This window comes from Telmatherina bonti, assembly GCF_933228915.1.
Source record: "Telmatherina bonti genome assembly, chromosome: 19".
NCBI lineage: Eukaryota > Metazoa > Chordata > Actinopteri > Atheriniformes > Telmatherinidae > Telmatherina > Telmatherina bonti.
In genome coordinates this window covers 22,513,192-22,531,120 of record NC_136617.1, presented here as the reverse complement: position 1 = coordinate 22,531,120, position 17,929 = coordinate 22,513,192, and the positions used below count along the sequence as shown (strand labels likewise).

At 39.6% G+C, this 17,929-nt stretch overlaps 2 protein-coding genes across 2 annotated transcripts; one reads left to right on the top strand and one right to left on the bottom strand.

Moving 5' to 3' along the window:
* Positions 1–292: 292 nt before the first annotated feature.
* Positions 293–4,666, bottom strand: aste1b (asteroid homolog 1b; the record flags this gene model as incomplete). The annotated part of the gene is made up of 6 exons (XM_079258459.1): positions 293–1,029; positions 1,783–1,975; positions 2,056–2,287; positions 2,388–3,319; positions 3,442–3,708; positions 4,429–4,666. 6 exons carry the CDS (start codon positions 4,664–4,666, stop codon positions 723–725), a joined length of 2,169 nt encoding a protein of 722 aa, XP_079114585.1. The 3' UTR covers positions 293–722.
* A 612-nt stretch (positions 4,667–5,278) lies between these two features.
* Positions 5,279–15,327, top strand: smarcc1b (SWI/SNF related BAF chromatin remodeling complex subunit C1b). The gene is made up of 28 exons (XM_079259048.1): positions 5,279–5,498; positions 5,806–5,925; positions 6,010–6,095; positions 6,202–6,283; positions 6,388–6,480; positions 8,049–8,118; positions 8,205–8,274; positions 8,504–8,579; positions 9,366–9,491; positions 9,779–9,861; positions 9,947–10,053; positions 10,139–10,198; positions 10,322–10,350; positions 10,861–10,973; positions 11,058–11,129; positions 11,208–11,321; positions 11,397–11,550; positions 11,651–11,761; positions 12,817–12,876; positions 12,981–13,239; positions 13,346–13,417; positions 13,501–13,541; positions 13,632–13,740; positions 13,834–13,973; positions 14,362–14,496; positions 14,603–14,735; positions 14,904–14,990; positions 15,085–15,327. The coding sequence occupies exons 1-28, from the start codon at positions 5,322–5,324 to the stop codon at positions 15,150–15,152; spliced, it is 2,847 nt and encodes a 948-aa protein (XP_079115174.1). The 5' UTR covers positions 5,279–5,321; the 3' UTR covers positions 15,153–15,327.
* Positions 15,328–17,929: the final 2,602 nt, after the last annotated feature.

Genomic DNA, 17,929 nt, shown 5'->3' with positions numbered 1-17,929 from the left:
GTATTTAGACATTGACTACATTTTAAGTTGTGATACTTGTGTACAGTTGTTTTACCATTTCATTCATGCAAATAAGGCATAATACTGTATGTATCAGTGCTGTGCCTTTGAAGGATGTGTGTAAACATTTTTTATTTTTGAACATGTTAGATATGTGTAAACATTTTTATTTTTGAACATATGTTGTTACAAGTGTAAAAGAAAAGTTTTGACTGTAATTATTTGAAAATGGGTTTAATTTATGCTTTTACATATAGGATTACAAATCATTTCAACAGCACCACATTTTTGTCAATAAGGCAATAAAATTCTGAGATTTCATAAAATTCTTGTTGACTGGGCTAGCTACAACATAGCACATCTTATTGGCTGATAAGAGTAATATAACGGAGCATGAAAACATTCAGCGTTGTGGGATATATGACTATTCTAGACTGATAAGTGTATTCACTTTAAAAGACATGCTAACGGTGTGTTCAGACCAAACGTGTTTTGAGTAAAACCTGCTAAAATGTCCTGCTAACTCTTCATGCGAGCTAAGATGGCAGCATAAGTTGAATATAAAAATAACTCATGAACGTTAAAGTAGTGCAATAATTGTCAGTAAGCTTTTTAAAAAAAAGCAATATTCTCATCTAAATAGCATTGCAGCGTCCTCTGAGCATCCAAGATTTTTGGCCCCTTGCTAGTGTTTCACATCTTTCCACCTCTCTGCTTTCCAATTAATCATCATACTCTTCCTCACTCATCAAGAGAGCAAATCTGTTGTTCATGTCCTCTGTATCTCGCCCCCCACCCTGAGCTCCTCTTCTACCTCCCCCTCTTCCTCTCCTTCCTCGCCCCCTGCCTCTCCTCTTCTTCCCCGATGCCGAGAAGGAAGGGTTTGCTTTGACGCTGCAGTGCCTCACAGCGTCCAGCAGACAGGAGTAGAGTTGTGCAGATAAGGATCCCAAAGGTAGCAGGGATTCAGCAGGCCGGCCGCCTTTCAGGATCCTGAAGAGGCCGTGTACCAAAGTACCACTAAACAGCCTGAAACAGAAAGGGGGAGGGGAAAAGGTGGCAAACTGATAAATAAAATCATCTCATTCAACAAAAAAAATGACAGTTATGGTCAAAATATATATTTCTTAAGCAGTCTAGTCCAATTCAAACAATATCCTGGTTACTCCTTAAAGAGAATTCATGCTTTTGGTGTCTACTTGTACAAACTCATCGGAAAAAAAGGGCAGTCCCATACATACCAACGTTTATGTCAGCTGTGCCGATGAGTCCCACATTTAGGCATTTCATCAGTATACATTTTTGATTGTAGATGACTGGAAACATCTCCATAATGTCACTACTGTGCATCAACTTCGTCTGCTTCTTGTTTTCATTGTCTTATATGTTGCTTTCCAAAATGTTAAGTGATCTATACACCCGCAGTCAATGCACTCAGTCCGTTAAATTACATGTTTTAGTTCAGTTGCTCTGCAAGGGATTCCACAATTAAAAAAATCTGTCAGTTCAAAGTTTTAGTTGTTCCTTCACGTCAAGATGTGAGTAAAAATGCAAAAAGGTGAATATATTGGCATTCATCCTTGTCATTGTAATCCTAAAAGTTTGAACAGCACCTTGTAGCCACAGTTAATAAGAATGAAACACCTCATCAGCTAGTAAAAACTACAACAGCCTTTTGGGATGGGACGTTATGTCCTTAAGAGCCTTAAGAAAATAAGTCCAGTTGCTTTCTTTTAAGGCGTTCGGGACTACATAAAAAGCACCAATTCTGTGGTGTCTTACCATGAGAGATTAGGCTGTGGTAGTGGCATCAGCAATAGCTGATTGAGACACAGCGCGCTCCAGAGGCAAGACTGCCATTGGCTGAGACTGTGAGCAACTCCGATGTCCACTCCTTTTCTCTCCCCTGGTCTCACTCTCTGTCGATCCAATGCTGCACACACATTTCGCTCTGCAGCCCAGTTAGGCAGTGGTGCTAGAAAATGATTTTTGTGAGGAGCGAATTACTGTTTAACCTCTTTTTCCATATATATAAAGTTCAGTGTCTCAACTAACCAGCATGGTGATGTTGGCTAGCTCCAGGCTGGTTGTTTAAGGACAGTTCCCCGTAAACCATGCCAAGCACCAAAGCCTGAAGAAGGGGCTGTGAGGGTGTCGGCATGGCTTCTCGCAACCAGAATTGTGTCACTGCTACAGCCAGCTGCAGGTGGTAAGGAGCAGGCCACAGAGCGGACTCTTTTACCCCCAACACCTCCAACAGGACACCAAGCCGAACTGCCACAGGAGCCTAAAATAAATTGAAGGTGGAAAACAAAATTAATCATTTGGACAAACTCATAAAAACTAATATACACAAACACACTGCTGATGAAAAAAACAATGTTTACCTGACTGAGCCCGTCCAGATGTACAAGGTTCCTTGAGGGATGTGCCTCCACTTGGTTTTTCTTTAGGTTCAGGTCCAAACGGTCATATTCCTCAACAAAAACAAGGGCGTTTAAACCCTTTGCATCCACTGAACCTACACCAGCTGCTGCAGTCACATTGTGACACTGACCCCTACCCCCACTCCCTCTACCTCTTCGCCCTCTCCCATCTCTGACTTCTGGACCTCTTCCTTGAGATGCATTATCTTGAGATTTCTGCAGTAATATCCCATACACAGCCTGACGTATGGCTCTAGAACTGCAATGGCTGCTGGCTAGCTTGCTATTCTCTACTTGTGGGATAAGAAGGACCCTCTGCATCACCAAAGCATCAACAACCATGGGAGCCAACTGTCCTTGTGCTGCAGCCATTGAGAGGTACTCTGGCAGCTGAGCCAGACCAGATGACTTCCCTCCTAGAGCTCCCTTACCTCCAGAGAACCAGTGAGCCAGAGAGCTTGGTGCATTGATGTGGTACTCCTGCATAGCTGCCCAAAGCTGTGAGCTGAGCCCGCCCTTCTGTCCTTTCCTGCCTCTTCCACACTCCTCACCCATGAGCCTGCTCACTTCATTCAGGGCCTCTGCCACACTCCGAAATGAGGACAGCCAAATTAGGAGGCCCTCAATATGGGAAGTGGGTGCACTGCCTCTGCCTCTTCCGCCACCTCTTCCTAATGCAGACACATCTATCAGAGCAAGGAGTGTTTCTGACTCTTTTGGAGAACCATAGTCATTACCAGTTAGAACAGCACACAAGGGTAGCAAGTCGCGGTTCATGCCCCCAAACCAGTGACACAAATTGTTGGTGGTGTAGCACCGAGCTGAGATGTAGCGGTTGGAGGCTTTTCCATTAGGATGGGTCCACTGGAAAAAACGAAGTGGGAGATAACCGCCTGAAATGAGAAACAGGTTTTAAACGACTCCAAAGTCAAAACACTGTCATTGACAGACATTTAAAATAACTATCTGAATCATGAACTCAGTATAAAGAGAAGAAACATTTTACAATCCTCACCTGGAAGGTCAAAGATGTAAAAATCACTGTCATTAGTCAGCACTGGGCATTTCCACTGGTATGCCAAACATGCAATGTCCCAGTCAGCCTCATAAGGACACTGAACCAGTGGGATTCCCCTCTGCATGAGGACCTGAATGAAGACATGTCTTGTGAGGAGTGGGAGGACAGAGCCATTACGGCCATGAGATATATTGTCTGCCTCCCTTATCCTGGACTGCAGGCGCTGCCGCAGTGTGGGAAACTTCTTGTCACTGGGGTCAATACCTTTTAATAATGAAAATACAGCAAAAAGTTTGTTTTTAGATTAAATCTGCAAAAACAAATTATATTATACTTTGTTAATCCATTCTACATGATCTCATTTTCGAATAAGTCATTTATTCACAAAAAAGTTGCATGCACAGAGCAGAACTTCCTTCTATATATGCAGTTATTTTGCATGTTGAAAAGAGGAAATGAAAAAAGACATAGTAGTATTTTGAGATGTATTTATAGTCTTGCAGAATTTGAAATGAAACAATGGCATGACAACTCATCAAGAAGGTAGACAGAAAAAGCCTTCCAAGTTCTTCAATATGTCAGTAAAGTTGGAATAAAATGGAATAACAAAAATGTCACAGTTAGATATCTTTAAGGCATATTCATTCTCTTTTCTGGAAATAACATGAAAATCAAAAAATACTTTATTAATCAGAGAGGGAAATTACAACGTTGTAGTAGGATGGGTAGTAAACTTGTGTATTCTCACCAGTACCACGAGCGACAATGATAAAGTATCTTTAACTCTTAAACCTTGAAGGAAACTATAAAACTAAGCAAATATCCCCGATATTGAAGAAACTGTGTGACTGGGTAAATAACTGGCAACTACTTGAAACTGAACTGCTAATCTGTATTATGATTATGTGCATTATGGGCAATAATACACATATTTGGAGATAGACATAAATTAAGAGTAAGGATCGTAATCCCAAGTAACTTTACCTCCATCCAGCACCACATATGGCTCAATGTCACAGGATGCCAAAGCGGAGAGGAACTGAGTGAGAAGGCAAGCAAAAGCGTCGTATTCTCCTCCATGTTGCTGATCTAACCCGTGGTGGAAGTAGAGGCGAAAGTACAGACTGCAACCGTCGATGACCAGGCGACTGTCCCTGAATTTCACATCCTGGAGAAAGTTTCTGTTCCCCTCCACGTATGTTGTCAAACCTTGTACACCCATGACATGTCAGGCGCTGCAAACCAGTAAAACATAAATGAGGTTCCACCCACGGTGCTGCCACGCACGCAAAGCGCGCGCGCGTGTGTGTAAGTCTGAAGATATTAAGTCACATGAGCAACGAACAGTTAATGTGGTGATAAACTTTGGCGAAAGTTAATCATCAATTTGGTTATCTTTTTCTTTGAATTTTAGCAAATTACGTCACTGTTAGGATTTCCGCTTTGAAATTATTAATATTAACCAAAGTGTGTAATAAAAAGTATAAATAGAGAGATATAAATGTAAAACAAATGCCTTAAAATAACATGTTACACTGACCAATTTCACTGCATATTTGTTTTGTAGCCTGCAATCATTTCCGTATTGCAATTATCCTTTTCAAAATCATGGCACTACATGTGCACAAATATGTGATACTGCTGTAAATATGATTATAATTGGTTTATTTCAATGACGTAAATATTAAAAAAAAAACATACACATACCACTCAAATAATGTAAGTCTTTGAAAGCGACAATAAAAAAAAAAAACTGGAACTCTTATGTTGAAAAGCGACAGTCGCGTCGCATCTCGCGAGACTTAGCGAGAACGCAAACGCTAGCGAGAGCGCTAGCTAGTTTTGTTTTGCCCGTTTGAAATTAATCTGGTTTTATAATGGCCACAATGTCCGGAGGAACAAACCTCGGGATTCCCGGGACAAGTCAAACCAGTACCGGCATTTTGGCGCACAGTAAAAAAGACAGCAGTCCGTCCGCTAGGTTCTGGGAGAGTCCAGATACTTTAGCACAGCTGGAGGTGGTGCGACAGTGGATCGGGAAGCACTACAAAAAGGTAGTTACCAGAGATTTTGAACCGCTAGCCGTCCCCCTGTTAGCAAATCCGCTGGTTCACTATGTAAACAAATCTTCCATGCTAGATAAAGATATAATGACTACTTAGATTTGTGTGTTTAAAATAGAGCGGCAACAAATTAATGTACAGAACAAAGACATAAAACTGTGCCAGTGTAACTAAATCAGAATGTATAATGAATAAAGCTGCTAGTTGGCTAAATTGCTTGTAACAAACACGAAAGTAACCTTTACATTTTGCTAAACACCTATGAGTAAGATTCCTTTAAAATATGTGTCTCCTTCAGCATGTGTTGGTGGATGCTCCATCTTGTCAGGCTCTTGCTGCACTCACCCTGCAGCTTCTCCAGTTCCAGGAGGATGCCTTTGGTAGGCAAGCTAACAACCCTGCACTCACAAAACTGCCCGTAAGTTACTCCTTTTCTCTTTATTTTCTCTTTGTTGTAACAGTTATATATAATTGGAATGCTGATTTCTTCGTTTCTCTACAGGCACATTGCTTCATGGATTTGCGACCAGGAGGAGGACTCTGCCACATCCTCGGTACTGCTTACAAGTTCAAGGTTGAACAGGGCTGGTGGGTAACAAGTATTGAATGCAGCTGCTATTTGATATCCCTCACAAGTCTGTGCTTCATTTGCTTGAATAAGCATCTCTTTGTTCCCCTCTAAACTTTCACACAGGCGAAGGTTTGATTTGCAGAATCCATCAAGAACTGAAAGAAATGTGGAGATGTTTGGTGTGATAGAGAAAGCTCTAATCCAGGTATTAAAGATGAAAATAAAAACGGACAAATGACCTATAATCTAAAACTAATTAGATTTATTTGTTCTTGTTTTTTGTTATTTTTTTCTTTTTTCCATCAACAGAACAACTGTATGTCTCTGCCTGTGATATATCTGGACCCTACTGTGGACCATGAGTTGGCCAGCAGACTGACTGGTATCATCATGAAACACCAGGTAAAAAGCGGCAAAAGGCAGAAATGAAGGCATGGTTATTTGTTCATGTTGATATTGGTCAGTTAACATCATTTTTAGAGGAATATAATGTTCTTGAAGTGTTCCAGTCTGGTTTTAAAACTAAGCACAGCACTGAAACAGCACTGCTGTGAGTTTTTAATGATGTGCTCCTGGCTACAGATTCTGAACACCATGTTGGTTTGGTGTTGTTGGACTTAAAAGCAGCCTTTGATACTGTGGACCACCAGATACTCCTGTTTCGTCTGGAGAACTTGGTGGGGATTCAGGGATTTGCACTGCAGTGGCTTCGGCCTTATCTGACAGGCCAGACTTTTTGTATCCGTGTCGTGAGTCCAGAATTATCCACAGTTCCCCTTATTTGTGGAGTGCACCAGGGTTCGGTTCTTGGGCCTCTTTTCTTTTCTCTTTACCTCCTGACCCTTGGGTCTATCCTTCGTAAGCATGGCATTACTTTTCACTTTTATGCTGATGACACCCAGATATATATGCCATTGAAGAAAAGTAATGCTTACTGCATAAAGCCACTTTTATGTGGTATTGAAGAAATTAAAGCATTGATGTCTTTGGGTTTTCTTCATTTTAATGATCAAACAAAACTGAGATATTATTACTTGGCCTGAAAGATGCTTCTTCAGCCTGCCTAGATCTGGGATACTTGGGTCAGTATCTCAGGCCCACAGTGACAAACCTTGGCGTGAAATTGGACAGTGCTCTGAAGTTTGATGCACAGATTAGTGCTGTTGTTAAATCCATTTTATTTTATCTTAGACAATTGTCCAAAGCCAAGCCGTTAGTTTCTCGTCATGATTTTGAGATTTTAATTCATGCTTTTATTACGAATCGCCTAGATTACTGCAACGTACTTTATATCGGCTCAGTAAGTCAACTCTTGTCCGACTGCAATTAGTTCAAAACGCTGCAGTTCGGCCTTTTACTGGTACCAAAAACAGGAGCACATCACTCTGGTTTTAAAGTCTTTTTGCATTGGTAACTTGTGTCGTTCCATATTGATTTTAACATTTTTTTGTTTTTAAATGTCAACATGGCCGTGCCCCACAGTTTCTGTCCAATCTGCTTCAGTGCTGCTCGCTCTCTGAGGTCAGCAGATCACTCCCTGCTGGGAGTTGAAATCTAAGGGGGACTGGTCCTTTTCAGTTCTTGGTCCAAAACTAGAGAATTCACTGCCACTGCACTGGAGACAGGCTGGGTCTCTTTCTGATTTTAAATCTGCTCTTCAAAGTCACCTTTTTTACTGGCTTTTAACACTGCTTGATTTGTTGACTCCTTTTAATGTTTTTTATTATATAGTATATTACTGTGATTAGTAATTTTATTGTTTTTGTAATATATTTTTTATATTCTGTGGTACAATGTTGTTGAGCCCGGCAGTGTGTACAGCTTTGATCAAGTGTGTTGTTTTAAAGCCATCTACAAATAAAGTTGGATTGGATAAAATAAAATATGTTTCCTGTACTGGGCATACATATTAAAGATAAGTCAGCAGTGTTATCCAATATCAGTGTTTCATTAAGTTTGTGCCTTCATAGGGATCCATCACAGAGGACAGAACCATCTCCAGTCATCATGTCTACGGGTCACATGCTTCTGCAGAAGAGGGTCAGTTAAAGTCTTTTTATGTGTGTGTTTGCTGATATTATGTTAGACCATACTAAATTATTCTTGCAAATCACATCTTTTCTCAGATGAGTGGATGCGTCCTGTTATGCGAAAAGACAAACATGTCTTGGTACATTGGGGCATGCACCCTGACAGGTAGTGCACAAACACACACATTCAACTAGCATAAATCTGCAGTTGTTCAGGCAATCTAAGTTTGCAGCAAAACCCAGATACCACTTACATGTGAGAAACCGCTTTCTTAACTTGTGCAGGGTGCCTGGTTCTGCCCTCACTTGTGCTTTGGTGGCTGAAATGTGACAATGTGCAGACATGGGGAAATACTTCACCACAACTTCTCTTTTGTTTTTTTCTTTTTTAACAGTTATGACAGTTGGCTGTCCACAAGTGATGTTGAGGGAGAAGTGGAAGATCTGCTGCACACAGAAAGGCCATGGAGGGTTAGTATGGCAGCACACTAAAGGGGGAAAAAAGGTCCAATTTCTTTTCCTCTTCCCCATATATTATACTTTCAATGGCACATTTTTCTACTACATGTTCTGATCTTAGTTACAGATTCAGATTGGTGGCTCGCACAAACAAAGCTTAAGAACAGAATCAAACCACAAACTTTCTAGACTTATATAAGTAAACAACCAAATCTTGGTGTCTACTACGAAATTATGTTTCCGGTGTTTAAGTCCCTCCCTTACTGTGTAAAGCTTCCTTTTGTCAACTTGTTTTGGGATTTGTAAGTGTTCTGCCAATTGTAAATTGTCGCAGCTCTTTTAAAAGTGTTTCCTGAAATATAAATTTGTTTTCTTAATTTTTTTTTTTCTAAAATGTATATATGTTTCCTAAAAATGTAAAAACATTTCTTTAATTATAAATTTGTTTTTAAAAATATATATTTGTTTCCTAAAAGGGGAATTTTTAAAATTTAGGCTTGATTTTTGAAATTGAAATTTGTTTTTATATTGTGAATTGGTTTTCAAAAAGTAATTTTGTTTTCGAATTTGAAAATGTTTTTTTTGTTGCTCTTTAAATTTGTTTTGCACTTTCCAGCCACCATGAGACAGTATACTTCTTTCTTTACTGCCATTTGGTGATGTGTATCTGTTTTTCTTTTTTCTTTGACAGTGATTGATTTCTATCAATGTGAGAAACTTAATCTATATTAACTTTGTGTCTGTGTCTATATGTGTGTGTGTGTCTGTGTGTGTCTGTGTGTGTCTCTGTCTCACCAGGTCCATGCCGGTTGGGTTTTAGATACAGATGTCTTCAATGAATGGATGAATGAGGAGGATTATTGTGTGAATGAGAGGAACTTACCGGTCATCCTTCGTCAGCGTATTCACCTCCAAGAGGACCAGGTTTGTCAAAAGCTGTTGTTGCTTGTTGTTTGTAATGTGTATGAAAGCAAAAAAGTTCTGAATTACTAAAAAACAATAAGTTAATTTAATTACCAAAGTTGATCATTTACAGATCTTTTTTTATTTATTTTTTTTTAATTTTGTTATTTGTTATTGTTTGATTTTTCTTCTCAGTGTCATACGGGGTTGTTTTACATTTCTGTTTCAGATGCAAATTTGCATGTTCTTTTGTCAACTTTAACTTTATTTTAAGTATTTCCTCCCTTCATGCTGACCTCTTGTTACAGGAGTCAAAGTCCACTACCTGCAAGAAAAGAAAACACTCTCCATCTCCTTCTTCTTCTGAAAGCAGGAAGAAAGGAAAAAAGGGGTAATTCAAAACTTTTACCACCAGTCATGGTTATACTTTAGAATGGCACCACAGTACAGGATGTGTGTGTTGTGTGTTTACACAGAAGAAGGCGTGGGCAACAAGAAGAAGAGCCAGAAGAGGACCTGACCAAAGATATGGAGGACCCTACACCTGTGCCTAACATGGAGGAGGTCGTACTACCCAAAAATGGTAAAACACTTGAGACTGAAAATGTCCGACTTTTATGTCCAGTTCCCCATGAAAATATTTCTAACATTTCACTTTATCCACACAGTAAACTTGAAGAAAGACAGCGAGAACACTCCAGTTAAAGGAGGGATCATGGCTGACCTTGGTAGGGTTGCATATCCTGTATTTAATGTTACCAGATCAGTCCTGATCTCGTATTTGACAAGCAAGTAAGGTTTATTTGTTTCACTGTACACATCCTGAATTTTCATCCCTGCTTCTATTTCAGATGAACAGGAAGATGATTTTCCGGGAAGGGTAAATATGATGCCACTTTTCTTATTTTTAATGTTTCTAACTGCAGGAACAGTTAGTCAGTGGTATAATTAGTTTATGTGATGTAAAGGTGTTATTAAGGACACGCTACAGAACTTTTGCTATTTTCCCCGTCACATTCTCCCTCATTCAACATCCATCTTGCATCCTAGCTGACCTGCTGGCTCTCTTCAGCCAGCAAAAGACTATCCTACTCTGACTCATGATTTGTCTCTTTCTCTCTCTTAACTTTCCTTTTTTTTTTTTGCTGATTCATCAACATTGTATGTTCAAAACAGCCAGTGCATTTTATAGTGTGAAGTGAAACTCTGCTGCAACATCATGCAGCGACCTGGATGAAAAAGTTGTATTGTGCGGTTTTTCCGCCTCGGCATGCTGCTTAGTAGCAGCTGCACATGATAAATATCTTAGAGTCATCGAATAATTCCAGAACGTGAAGGTCAGAAAGTTACATGATGCACCTTTAAGGTCACTGTACATATGTGTGTCCAGGAAGATGAAGAGGGAAGAGAGATGCCACGCCTGTCAGAGGGAGAGGACAGCATCACAGAACAAACCCATCACATCATTATACCGAGCTACACGTCTTGGTTCAATAACAACAGGTAGACTTTATAATTCCAGTATGATGAAGTTCTAATCTTATCTTAGACATAACTCCAAATTAACTCCACGAATATTTCACCCAGCATTCATTCGATAGAGAAACGTGCACTGCCAGAATTCTTCAATGGGAAAAACAAATCAAAATCTCCTGAAATGTGAGTACTCTTCACAGTTATCGTTGCGTACTTATACAATTAAGAGTGAATCAGTGTGGTCTTCCCTTTCTGTTGCAGCTACCTGGCATATCGACACTTCATGATCGACACATATCGGCTTAACCCCCAGGAGTACCTCAGCTCAACGTCGTGTAGACGCAACCTCACCGGAGACGTCTGCGCTCTCATTAGGTACAACTTAGTGTGTGTCTTGCATGCCTCATCTGAGTGGAGTTCATATGAACAAATGTGGTCCTCTGTGTGCAGGGTCCATGCATTTTTAGAGCAATGGGGTTTGATCAACTACCAAGTGGATGCAGAGAGCAGACCCCTCCCTATGGGACCTCCACCTACCCCTCATTTCAATGTACTGGCTGATACACCATCTGGGCTGGCCCCCCTGCAGCACAAACTCCTTCAGGTTTGTGTTGTCACTCAAAGCTCACACAGCAGTCTAACTCAGAAAAAAAAATTAAACATGGCACGTGTTGTCTCATAAAATGTGCCGTTTACTCCTGCAGGTGTCGGCCTCACAGCACATGTTATATTTCCCAGAGAGGAGCAGAGAGAAACCTTCAGACTGCCAGAACTTTGGGTTGCGCACCGACATCTACACAAGGAAACATCCAAAGGTCTCACCTGATAACAGTACAAAAATAATGAAAATCACTTGTTATTCAAAATTATTGGTAAATCTTAACATTTAGTATGTTTACAATGTGATGTCACTTTGCAGAATTTTTACCACAAGAATCCTCAAGATTAATAATTTTTTCAGGAATATTTTTTCTTATCATGTAGATGAGGTACTCTAAAGCAACTAAATAAGATATTTGTGATTATTATATTGTTACAAAATATTTTGTAAACAGTGACTGACTTTATGCGGCAGTGGCCTGTTTCATTTACACTGAGAGCTTTTGATCACGTAATGGTTTTCTAATTGCAAAAATGAACTCGTTCTGCCAGATTTTATGTGAGATTTAAACCGTCACCGAGAACACAGTGAAGAACTTCAGTTTTTCACCTCATTCAGGATTTATTACATTCAGCATAGACAAGAAAACGACAGAATGGTACAGTTTCTTGTTCTCCATCGTATTTTCAGCTCTGTTGCCATGTCACCACTCAGCCTCCCTCAGAACTCTGGTGTATCACTGGGGACTTCCAGATGAGGAGTAAAACTTTGTCCCTGAGCAGCAACTTACCCTAAGACAAAACAAACTTTAATCCTTTTGACCTCTGGCTCCAGTTAGACGATAAACAGGGAATACATACAGAAACGCAAAGAGAGAAAAAAAGAGGTACATGTCTCTCTGCCTGATCTATTACTTTAATTACAGTTTCACAGCAACAGCTTCCAAATGAAACAATTGGAACATGGTGCAACTTTTTAATTGCTAAACAGATGAGGATATACTGAGGGAGTAGCTCTTCTAAAAGACAGATCTAATTAAAGAGCTGCCATTCGTCAACCCCTTCTTCTTCTTTGAATGTGTTATTTACATGAAAGCTGCCCACAAGAATTTTATGAATGTTATCTGAGATTTGGGAAAATGTTTATATACTCACAAAGCTAACTATATTTAAATTTGATTTCATATCAGAGTTTTTTTTTTATTTATCTAAATTGTCACAACTTTGTCTTAAAATGCGGCATTAACTGTTTTGATGACACCTCTCTCAGACTAAAGGAGCAAATGCTGGAAGAGAATGGACAGAGCAAGAAACACTCTTATTATTGGAGGTGAAATCATCACTTTATAGATAATAAAAGCTTTTTTTACACAATTGATTTGCAGCATGATTTCAGTCCTGCTTATCCTTTGTCATTCTCTTTATCTCCCTCAGGCCTTAGAGGTCTACAGAGATGACTGGAACAAAGTATCAGAGCATGTTGGCTCCAGAACACAAGATGAATGTATCCTCCACTTCCTTCGTCTGCCAATAGAAGACCCTTACCTGGAGGACTCATCGGCCTCTCTGGGCCCATTAGCCTATCAACCTGTGCCTTTTAGCCAATCAGAGAACCCTGTTATGAGCACTGTGGCCTTCCTGGCATCTGTGGTGGATCCGCGTGTAGCATCGACTGCAGCTAAGGCTGCACTGGGTGAGAACACATAGGGAGAGCTTTCATTTTATATGTTGTCTAGATAAAGACATAGCTGTCATGCAGCATCACAAACATACAGCTCACCATATAACTTTGTCTTTAGAGGAATTCTCCAAAGTACAGGAAGAATCAGCAGATAAAGTCTCTGACTCATCCAGCCAGTCAGAAAAAACAGGTAAGACTGAATAAATACACAAAACTAAGTCAAACTCAACCTCTTGTTATTGCTTGTTGAACTAATTTGTCCCTGTCTTGTAGATGCGATGGACACAGAAAAACTAGACTCCAAACCTCATCAGGTAGCAAACCATTTAGAAATGAGTTTGTGTTTAAACTTAGTTATTTACACTGTGAGTAATCGTTTCTGTGTGCTTCTGGTTGTGTTTCAGATCCCAATGAAGATGGATGGGGTCAAGATGGAACCTGGCATTTCCAAAGTGGAAGGAGATCATGTCAAAAGAGAACATGCAGAGAATATGCTTGCTGATGAGAGAGATGGTATGTGTGTGTTTTTATAGTGTTGTTTAAAAAAACAAAACAAAAACATTGTGTGTGAGAACAACTGATTATATGGCTTCTGTGTTCTTGTAGGGGGAGATGATGATGACAGCATAGGCCGAAGGGAGGGGGATGGAGATGATGGGAGGAGAGTGATGGAGCTAGACCTGGTGGAAGGTGGCGTTGCCACGGCAGCAGCAGCTGCCCTATCCTCAGCTGCTACAAAAGCCAAGGTAAGGCTCGCCCTGCCACTGTCCAGTTGCATAAGTCAAGAAATGATATTTATTTGTGTCAGATCTGCTATCAACCAAAACAGACGGGCACAAGCATGGGGAGTAGCTGGGCTCTTTATTTTTTACATGAAATGGACACAATAGAGAAAAATCTGTAGGATTAGAGAGTTGCATAAATATTATCTCAGTGATGGACAAGGCTTCCTACCAGAGGCCAGAGTTTGAAGTTAAATGGGCACGCACAGAGTTCCTCTTTCACCACAGCCAGCAGCTTCATTTCCAGTGATGGAAAACTAAAATTCCAAGCTGCACTGAAGTTTAGTGGGGTCTCTTCCTTCCCGAGTGTTTTCCATTTGTATTTTTCCTCAAACCCAATCATCTTTTGTAGCACTTAGCAGCAGTAGAGGAGAGGAAGATCAAGTCCCTGGTGGCTCTGCTGGTAGAGACACAGATGAAAAAGTTGGAAATCAAACTCAGACACTTTGAGGAGCTGGAGACCATCATGGATCGAGAAAAGGAGGCTGTGAGTGAACATGTTGTGGTCCGACCTCTCGCCTCATTGCTCATTTCATGTGTGACCTGTAGCTGATAGTAATGATACCTCTTGTGTGAATGTGTACATCTTTCAGTTGGAACAGCAGCGGCAGCAGCTCTTGTCAGAAAGACAGACTTTCCACACTGAGCAGCTGAAGCAGGTGGAGATGAAGGTCCGCCAGCAGAGGGAGCAGCAGGGACCGGCTGGTTACACAATGCAGCATTCAGGTCTGCACACACAAGTATTTACATCCCCTGACAGACAAACCACAATCCAGTTAATCATTTTATTTGACACATAATGTTATAGTGTGGTGTTTTCCCTTTTACTCAGCTCTTAGTTTAAATATTGTTGTTTGTAGCTCTGACATTACATATAAATCCTGTCTTCTGTAGGCCAGCCCATGCCCAACAGGATGATGCCTGGTGGAGGAAACACCCAAACAATGGCCACTCGGCACCCTGGAGCTCCCAATGGCATGTGTGAGTATTTTTAACCATTAACAGATTTAATTCTCTGTAAGTATATTAGTGTGTGTTCATGTACTGATGTGAGATTTTGACTACCCTTTTTCAGATCCCTCCTCACAGCCTGATGGGATAGCACCAGCCCAAACTGGTCCTCCATCCACCAGTCACAGCTGAATAGACCAGAAAACAAGATGTTAAAAATAAAAAAAATATAATAAAAAAAAACTGCCCACTTTCAACCAGGAAAAATGCTCTGCTAAAGATTTAGCAGCCTAAAACATTTTAGCAGCCACATTTTAGACTGAAAGCTTCACAAGCATAAACACAGCGGATGTTTATTCGGTCTACAGCTCAGTTTGGCTTTTATCTGTGAATTATTTGTGATCAAGAGTTGAGAAAGCTCAGCTTGACTCATTAAAGTTTTTATACTAAACTGAGTGCTCTTTTCTCTCCTGTTTTTGTTCAGCTAGATATGATTGTACTTATATTAATATTTTTGGGGGAACATTTGGCTGCCAGATTACATTCTATGAAGCTGCTTTCCTGTTGGGGACAAAGAAATAGACAAGTATATAATGCCTAATGATGGTTTGTGTATAAGCAAATACATTACCATGAAAGTTAGGATTATACTAAAAGTAATTAGAGACTTGTTAAGTCTTTGGGAAATTATTTAGATGTATGAAAAATGACATCTTGGAACAAGTCAGGATCGGCTATGAAAATCTGAAGTGTGAGAAGTCTGCTCAAAAAATGCCAAATGTGATCGAGCCTCTGAGCTTCTGTTAAGCTAAGTGCGCAGAAGCCATGCTACAAAACATAATGAACCTCAATCATTTATGCTTTATATAAATACTTTTTCATAGGAGTTCAACCAACACATGATAACCTTCATGTAGCGTATTAGTACAGAAATAGCAGCCAGGTTAAGATTTTATGTTATTTAGTAGACTGATGTTCTCTTGTTTGGATGACACAAATATGAACCAACTAAAAATAATCTGGGGATTTGGTTGAAATGTCTTATACATTTAGATGGAAAACATATTTCTTTTATTTTTTTATTTTTTTTTTTTTTTTTACTAAAAACTGCAAGCTGCTGAATCATAATCCCTTCCCAAAACCATCACAGTTATCTTAAGATCCTGTTGAGGGTCTATTCTAAATGAGCAAAAGTTTAGTCTAAATTTGAACTGCTCTATTAGTTTACACATTGATGTTTCAGTATAAACACATCAATATCTAATGAAGCCATAAATATACCAAATAGGTAAACTACTACTTTGAACATGTTTTGCTACTATGTTTTTCTCAAGTTAAATATTCCTATTTATTTTGTCTTCTCTCTTAGCTACAGTAAGCGTATCCTCCTGTGAGAAAGAACTTTTTTTTAAGATAGATTACACAGAAATATGTAATAAAGTGGGGGGAAAAAAGCCGGATGACTATTATATTGCTCAAAAGCCAATAAAAATCTGTAACTGATCATATCTGCAGCTGAATTTAGTTTGACAAGAAGCCCCAAAGAAATTGTTTCAGATTTGAACAGTTGAAATGGTCAAAATGTACAGAAAGGTAAGTCAATCATGTCTTACGAGTTCACTTATTACGAGAATTTCCCAAGAATTAGTTCATGACATTCTTGTGAATTAGTGTTGAGCATTGCAGCATCATGAGCAATGAACTCGAAGGAAAAGATGATGGAGAAAAAGATCTTATTTAGCCTCTGTGGCTTATTTATTCGTGGATAACAAAAAATGTGCACCCTCTCTCGGAGTGAAACAACCAAAAAGGAGAGGAAAAAGGCAACCTCTTTGTGTAATGTAAAACCAAAGAGGGAATGTGATGTCATGTGAACACATGCAATTTGTGAGCAGATGATGTGAATCAGAGGGGGGATTGGTGGACCCAACAACAGCTTCACAGAGACATTATGAACTCAAGGCCTTTTTGTTACATCTCTCAGTACTTTTCAACCAGCCATTATCCTTTTACTTATTTTAGGCAATCAAGACTGACCTAAAAGTCCCACAAATTCTGATGATTGTTCTGGTTTTATCAAGCAAGTTGTTTTCAAAATTGAATCTAGATTATGGTCAGTGTAGTGTTATCTGTAGGTGTGTCTATGTATGACTGATTAAACCAATTTTCCAGGTTAAACAGGTTTTATCAGTAATTCCAAGCTTCCATCACCTTTAAAAGGAGGCAGCCTCCACTTCTTACCAACAGACTTCCTTCTAAATTGATTAGGCCTCGCAGGATACACAGGTAGGTTTACATATTGTAGAAAAATGTATTACCATGAATCTTCATCAGGAGCTTATCTAACAGGGATGCTACTTATGTAACAGTCGTAGAAGCTAATATGGAAAAAAAATAGAAAACAAACAACAACAAAAAAAAAAAAAATAGAATTTTATAAAGTTGAAGGAAATTAATCGGTTTCACTAGCACTTCAGTCTGATACATACTAGCAAGTCTGGAATCACACACAGCAAAGGAATAGGCTTAGATGGACAGATTTTTTTAATGCAAATCATTGAAAAAAGGAATGCAAAAATGAAATTTTGTTTCTTGTTTAAGCTGGTGGACTGAAGACATGGACCCTAAAGATTGTGCTGATGTGGTTGATGGGGGAGTTAACATTGTGGGGATAGGGTGGACAATAGGTAAAGACATTGCAAAAGCACTCCCAACAGATCGCAGATGTACTGTGCACATTAAAAATGACTGTTCCAACTACACTCTGGTAAACCCCCATTAAGTTATCAATTTAAAATACACTGATATTGTGTTGTAAAATGAGTCCTCATCAGTGTGCATTTTGATTTATAGTGTGCACATCGAGAGTGGACGCTGCTTCATTCCTTTTCCATCAATCATTCCACCATCTGCAGAAGGAGGATTGTTTGCAAAAGTTCCCAACAAAATGCAGGGTTCTGTTGGGATCT

Coding starts and splice junctions, on each gene's coding strand:
- smarcc1b (XM_079259048.1), top strand. CDS start 5,322: ATGGCCACAATGTCCGGAGGAACAAACCTCGGGATTCCCGGGACAAGT. Junction 8,275..8,503: donor TGGGGCATGCACCCTGACAG/GTAGTGCACAAA, acceptor CTTTTTTAACAG/TTATGACAGTTGGCTGTCCA. Junction 10,974..11,057: donor TCTTGGTTCAATAACAACAG/GTAGACTTTATA, acceptor TATTTCACCCAG/CATTCATTCGATAGAGAAAC.